The sequence below is a fragment of the Stegostoma tigrinum genome, chromosome 11 (assembly GCF_030684315.1).
Source record: "Stegostoma tigrinum isolate sSteTig4 chromosome 11, sSteTig4.hap1, whole genome shotgun sequence".
Taxonomy (NCBI): domain Eukaryota; kingdom Metazoa; phylum Chordata; class Chondrichthyes; order Orectolobiformes; family Stegostomatidae; genus Stegostoma; species Stegostoma tigrinum.
Window position 1 is genome coordinate 48,244,292 of NC_081364.1, and position 7,370 is coordinate 48,251,661.

Genomic DNA, 7,370 nt, shown 5'->3' on the forward strand with positions numbered 1-7,370 from the left:
AACTCTTGAAACGAAAAAGGAATCTAGGTCCCAAACAATCTTAGAAGATCAAAATGATAATTTACTTCCATTCCTTTCAATGAAACATGGTGTATTTATAACTCAACGTAGTCTCTTTTCCATCAGGGTAGCCAAACGTTGACTGGGTAACTTCTTTATTGAAGACCTATGCATGACCACATGTCGAGTCTTCTGTTATTTTAATTCTCTTTTTGATTCCCATTCTGTCCCAAAAAGCTCAACTTAAATAACAACATCTCATCCTCCAGCTAAGCACTCCACTCCAGATTCACTAAACAATTTAGATCACAACCTCTTCTTATGGGCAGCCATAGGGTGAGACAGTTCACTAGGCGCAACTAATAAAAGCTAAAGTTTCTCACTGTACCAAGTGATATCAACTGAAAGTCTGTATGCACATGTTTGATTTCTTCATTAGTAAACAACATGAATTATACAAAAAAAATTGTTTCTCTAAGGGCCGGCACAGCGGTTAGCACTGCTGCCTCACACCCGGGTCCCTTGCGCTTCAATTCCAGTCTTGAGTGACTGTGCAAACTTCTCATACATTATCCGTGGGTTTCCTCCCACAGTCCAAAAGATGTGTAGGATAGGTGGATTAGCCACGTTAAAATTCCCCAAAGTGTTTAGGGAGATGCAGATTAGGTAAGTTATAGGGGGACGTGTCTGGGTGGGATGTTCTGAGGTTTGGTGCGGACTTGTTGGGCCGAAGAGCCTGTTTCTACACTGCAAGGATTCTAAGATTAATATAAACAGTGAGGGTTCTTCCTTTTCCCCCCCATTTGCACCTCTGGAGCGAACTTTATTTCTTTATTCACCTTAATGCTATCACTTTTGCCTTACCACATTTTCTGTTTAACCTGCTGCCTTCCATACACTCCCTCCCCCAGAGATCCCTTCCAAGTCACCTGGCTCAAAATTTGATTAAAATTACATTTTTCCCCAAATTCTGAGAAAAAGATCAACTTGAAATATTTAATGTTCCTCTCCGCCCCCATCACAGAGAAAAAAAGTGCCTCATGACCTGAAGAGTGCTTGGAGAATTTGCTGATTTCTTTTTCAGAACTCAAAGCAAAACAATATAGTTGCTAGATGTCAGAGCACTTTGAGCATTACTGAACAAATCTGCCACTTTCAAACATAAGTGAAAACTGGCTGGAACGTTTTGTCTTACTTGGGGGGTGGGGTGGAAAAAAGTGTGGAATTGTCTTCGATAAAGAGGTGATAAAGCATGGTTGCAAGGAAAGACCACACATGCTTGTGACATGTAGCCCTGTCACCATGACAAGGTGCAGGTTAAGCAATTACTAAATTCAACAAATTATACATAAGATCCTTAGTTGGAGGTGGAGGTGAAGAAATAAGCTGTGACCTTGGTTGTATGTTCATTTACAACAGCATAGGAATATGTTGCAAATTATAAAAACAGTTGTATACTTTACTAACAAAGAATTATATATTTCTATGCAGAAAGGAAGAGTATGTTAAGAGACTTCCAAAATGTCAGATTTTATAACTAAGTTGCCAATCTACACAAGATTCCTCATCCCAGTCAAATCCAAACAGTATTTAAGCATTGGTTTAAGAGGCTCCATTGACATGTAGTGGACCTGCTGCCAGTCAATTTATCTCGCACGATAAGGAAATTCAACATTTTGGATAGCAGGTGTCTAAATCAGGCTACACAATCAGCTTTTTTCCACATGGCAATGTGAGTTCAAATACCATTCTTCAATGATACTTAGAGTAAAGGGATGTATTAAAACTCTGGTGCGCACAGATTGTGTGTCAATCTATAGGAACGCTGCCTAACGGAATAAGTATAGAACCTTTTCCACTGCACTGAATAAGAAACCTGTAAAACAATTTAACTTCAGTATATTTTCAGTGAATTACACCAAATTACAGTACTACAAGCAACTCTCTTTTCTTTAAGCCACTTCATTGGCTATGTTGTTATTTGCTTCAATAGGTACTTCATTAGCTGTAAGAATGCTTTGAGAAATTCTGAGGTTGTTAAAGGGACTACATAAGTAAAGTTTTGATAGTATGAATATTATGCAATGATGTTTAACACAATGCAAAACAACAAAAATTATTTCAATGTATGTAACACCATAATATGCAGATAGGATAGATAATATTTCAAGTTGGCAGCAGTAAAACAGTTGCCCTCTTTCAGTAAGAACAAAGTGTGGAGCTGGATGAACGCAGCAGGCCAAGCAGCAGCTTAGGAGCACAAGAGCTGACATTTCAGGCCTAGACCCTTGAAGGATTATCCAGCATCTGCAGTTCCCATCATCTCAGTCCTCTTTCAGTGCAACTTACTAACTTGATGCGCAATAATATAGGGAATCAAGACTATAAAATGTGAGGCTGGATGAACACAGCAGGCCAAGCAGCATCTCCGGAGCACAAAAGCTGACGTTTCGGGCCTAGACCCTTCATCAGAGAGGGGGATGGGGAGAGGGAACTGGAATAAATAGGGAGAGAGGGGGAGGCGGACCGAAGATGGAGAGTAAAGAAGATAGGTGGAGAGGAGAGTATAGGTGGGGAGGTAGGGAGGGGATAGGTCAGTCCAGGGAAGACAGACAGGTCAAGGAGGTGGGATGAGGTTAGTAGGTAGCTGGGGGTGCGGCTTGGGGTGGGAGGAAGGGATGGGTGGATCAAGACTGTTTGGTCAAAATTAAATAGCATTCACAATAAGAACTCAAATAATGCAAGATTAAAACATTTAGTAACCACCCACCAAGCCAGGTTCTGCTGTTACAAAAGTGTATACTCAACGCAGATGCTGTTTTCAACATCAAACAGGTATCAAAGCTGGTCTGACAACATCCGCTAAGCCATCATGACAAATTTAGACTCTGGGCGCTTGAAAGGCCATGAAGTCAGTAAGTTAAATCATATTTGATACCTGGTCCTGTGTTCAAAATGTTTGAAAGAAACCAGCAAGAGAACAAATAGTGATGAAGAAAAGAAAAAGGCTAAAAATGTTAGAATTATAAATGCACATTACACTGGGGAGAAGGTTTAAATAAAAGTAAATAATGACAATATGGACAGGAAGTCAACCCAAACATTTTTAAGTGCAACTTAAAATTGGTGCAAATGCTTCTTGTAGTCTACAAGCATTAGATTAATAAAACATTAGTTTTAATGGATACTTGTTCACCATAATGAATTCAAATTTAACCAGTAATAGGTAGGTAGCATTTTCCTATTAACAATCGAGATTAAATATAACAATGATGTTCAATTTAGAGTACAGTGGCCCAAGAGACTCCACTTATCGAAGCCCAAGAAAACAAGTCATTTCTCAGCATAAATAGTTGTCAAATTGAACAATAAAAACATGAAGTACAACATTTTTAACCTTGATATTAGACATTTTTTTAAAAAAGTTATTCGTTTGTCATTTATTAAAAAAAAATCACAATGACTTTCTAACCTAGAAAATCAATTTTTCCTGTTAACAACATCTCCCAACTATCAAATTAAAATTAAAGGGGAGTTTTTGTTGCATTAAAATGCCTTGTAGATCCATTAATCATGTTCCATGCCTACAAGTATGCACGGAAGTGATCATCATTACATGGTTTTACAGATTGAGTAAAATCGAGTTTCAAGTAAACCAGTATTGGATACATTTGCCTCAGAAACTGATAAATGTTGGCAGAAGGAATGAAATAGAAGTCCGTGTCAGCAAACACTCATCAAGTTTACAGAGTTCACTCTGAACAACGTTAAAACAGGTTTGTACCCGAACTCAAGAACACACTTATTGAATCAGTACAAGTTTTTCGATTTCCATCTCAACAGTGCAGCCTCAATGAAAGTCAGATTAGGGCTGAATTGTGAGCAGTTGCGTGCCATGATCTATTGTCCAAGGCACTAACTGAGAAGGACTATCTAAAATAATTCGGTTTGAAGATCTTTACAAACATCTTGCTTCAGCTAGATAGATTCAAACCAAAACACCAGTTCCTAAAATTTAAAAAATGTAGGTATTGTAACAAGATCAACACATCCATCTACAACATTTTTACTGAATTTTATTTAATACTTCAGCAGTATTCTAAAATTTAAATTAGAGCATTTGCACACTTAAGAATAGGAATGGAGGTCCAGTCCAGTTCCATTTCACAATCTGATTTAAACTGAAACTTAACTCTGCAACCAGTATACACATCAACATCTAAACTGCAGATGATCCAAGGTCTAACAAATAGAAGGTAAGGTGGGTAAATTTTAAGTATCAGTTTTTCCTCAATGGTCACTCCTGCCAGTTAGAATAGAGACTGTTAGCCACAATTTATGGATATTTTAAAGTTAGTTTACATGGCACAGTTCAAAATTTACAACTTTTCTATCTGAAGTTTAAAATTGGACTAAATACTAAGTTTCACGAAAACAAATCAGTGACAATTTAGTGACAAGGTATATTGCTCAGCTTGAGCACAGAGTCGGGCATAAATGAAACCAAAAATAGCTAACATTAACCTCTTGAAGTAAGCTAATATTGTGGTGATGAACTTCCGTAGAATCATCGAACATAGTGGAATACCAGATTATGTTGTATTACAGTACTATTCGTGATTTCAAGTTTGATTTGCTACAAAATATAATCTAGAACCACTCCCTCATTACCTGAGGAACAAGACAGTAACTGAACCCTAACACGTAGATTACGGAAAGCAACTTTTTAAAAAATTAAGTCTACGAAATCATTACGTGGGTGGGGGAAGGAGGAGGAGGAGGAGAAGGGAATGGGAACTTGGAACGTTTCGTTGGTTGACCTAGCTCCTACAAATATTTGGGTAAACCATGAGTTCTGAATACATCCATGTAACAGGCCCCCCTTTTGGTCTAGTTGCCAGTGCCTGCGAAGCAGAGTCACCAGCCCGCGGTTAGGAGCCTGTACAACAGGCAGGCAGAAGCAGGAACACTGCAAAGTTTGAAGCCACCACTCACCTTCCCGGCTCAGCCGCATCACCTCCCGGTTTTTCCCACACTCCTTAAAAGTTTCTTCCAATTCGGTGCCTGTGTAACAATTGGACACATCAGTCAGTCAGTCACTGAGTTACACTTGCCTGCCTTGCCTGCGCCAAGTCGGCGCTCAAACATCCCGGGCCCGCTCGTCGCTTCGCCGCTAAAAGTCTTTTCTAAGATTAAAGAGCGTTTTGGGCTCACCGTCCGCCCCGTGCTGTTTGGCGGCATCGATCCAGTGGGTCCAGGGCTGTCCCGCCAGCGCCTCCGGACTGGGTAGTCTCCTCTCCACAGTCGCCATTGCTGATCCTTCTTGCTGCCCGGCCGCGCTTCGGGCCGCGGTGACGTCAGCCTCGGCCGTTTCCGCCATCTTTTCGCTACATTCTGGCAGGAATTCACCCTCCCCTTTAACTGGAATCCCCTCCCCTTTAACAGGAAGCGCTGCTGGGACTGCAACATTGGGGCAAGTTTCTCTGGCCCTGCGGCCCACTCTGCCCCTTTAACAGACCGACAGACTTAACAAATGTACCGCCTCGCAGGAAACAGTTCCGGTTATAACCTATGAAATGAATTTCTTGCATAAATACTTAGAAGATTTTACTTGTTTGGTTTTTTCGCGGAGAACAGCAGGGTGAAGCTCTTTCGAAAAGCTACAGAGACTGAGTGGCTTCCTGTGTTGTATCATTCTAGAAACTCGTGGATGTGTTAAACACCACTGTGAGGATGCTTGCCAGAATGCTGTTGTCCACCAGAAATAGTGACTGTTGGTGCTTTCCCGCATTGATCAGAAAGGAAAAGCTGGGTAGTAGAGCTAGCTGAGATGTTCTTGCATTGAACCAGCGCAGAAATAATGGGCTGAATGGCCTGTTTGTATCGCAAGCATTTTGTGATGCTGTTGTCGGCCCTCTTGCTATTTGCTTCAGCACCATCATGACTGGCCGTGAGATGGAAAGAAAACAAAAGGCACAGAAACAATAACCTTACTGTTCACGAAGACTTGAAACCACCAACCCCAACTCCCACCCCGCCCCGCCAGCACCAAATAAAAGTGCAGGCGCCAATGTCAGGAGCAACAGCTAATATTCGAATAGGGCTGACATCAAACCCCTATCCAGATAAGGAAAGGTGAAACCTATATAATACATAAACCCAATCATTACTGACCCAACTGCAGTGGTGTCTGGCTTCGATAATCCTCGATGATAACGGGCAACACTCTACAGCATCTGCAAAGGGCTTGGTGATAAAGTCAGCTTCTCCTTTAATGCAGAACTGTCTGAAATGTAATGGTGGTCATAAACACAGACTATGGAACACATCAAATTACTCACTAAAACTAGTTGTGGGGGCTACCTCGTCTCTCCACTTGCAATCTCAGGCCATCGCATGGCCAACTAAACTCGATATCCCATGAGAAGCTATTCCTGTCATAGAAAAGGAGTCGTATTCTATAAACTTGCGTCTGGATTTCTTCTCACCTGCTACCCCCCCCCAGGGTATAACTGCAAATATGTTACCTGCATCGATTGAAAAGGCGTTTAAGGTTGCAGCTCAACGATTCTGGAAATTTATTGCATCATTGGTGTATTATTTATGTTTTCTTATTCCTTAAATAAACGGGTACGTCGAGGTGGTTTAGTTTAGATAATCACGATTACCACATAACTTTTAGGGGAATGGTGACGCGCAGTTCAGTGTTTTAAAATGACAGATTATCATTTCATCTACCCTCGATATCTGTGTGGTGCATCTGTATTTGGTGGCAGGTGCTGGCTTCTTTAACATAAACAGAGCAGCGTTGCACTTCCTAAACGGAGGACGTCAGGATCCAATCACCTACGCTGTAACCGCGCGTCACGGCCGGAGTTCCAGCCCAGTGAGAGAAGCTCCAAATCCGAACTTCTCTATCAGCAAAACAAACAGCTGGAGTGGTTGACACTTCAAGTGGTTGTTAGTTTGCAGATATTAACAGACATCTCCATTTGACGATTAGTAATACAGCTTATAAGGTGGATAATTCCCATCAGCACTAAAACGCACCTTTTTTGTGCCCCTAAATAAGATCAAAACACGTGTTTTCCTCTCAAGCTTTTTATAACATGATGCGGGCTTCCTCCCACAGTCGAAAGATTTGCAGGCTAGGTGGATCGGCCATGTTAAATTGCCCGTAGTGTTCAGGGGCATGTGGGTTATAGGGAGATGAGTTTGGGTGGGATGTTTCAAGGGGCGGTGTGGACTTGTTGGGCCGAAGGGCCTGTTTCCACACTGTAGGGATCTGATCTAATCTAATCTAATCATATGTAGTAAGTTAACTATTTTATATCTTCTTGTTAAGTTTGTTATTTGTAGTTCTGTTCATA

The 7,370-nt window shown here is 41.1% G+C and overlaps 1 protein-coding gene across 2 annotated transcripts in view; it reads right to left on the bottom strand.

Annotated features, from left to right (window-relative positions):
• Positions 1 to 5,788, bottom strand: part of LOC125460346 (ataxin-7) — a 144,343-nt gene extending 138,555 nt beyond the window's left edge. Inside the window, exons 1-2 of one of the 2 annotated variants that reach the window (XM_059649936.1) lie at positions 5,215 to 5,788; positions 4,996 to 5,064 (exon numbers count right to left, since the gene is read on the bottom strand). In XM_059649936.1, the coding sequence (XP_059505919.1) occupies positions 4,996 to 5,064; positions 5,215 to 5,380 (235 nt within the window). In that variant the 5' untranslated portion in view covers positions 5,381 to 5,788. The remainder of the gene's footprint in view (positions 1 to 4,995; positions 5,065 to 5,214) is intronic. The other variant, XM_048547740.2, reaches the window with a different exon arrangement.
• Positions 5,789 to 7,370: the final 1,582 nt, after the last annotated feature.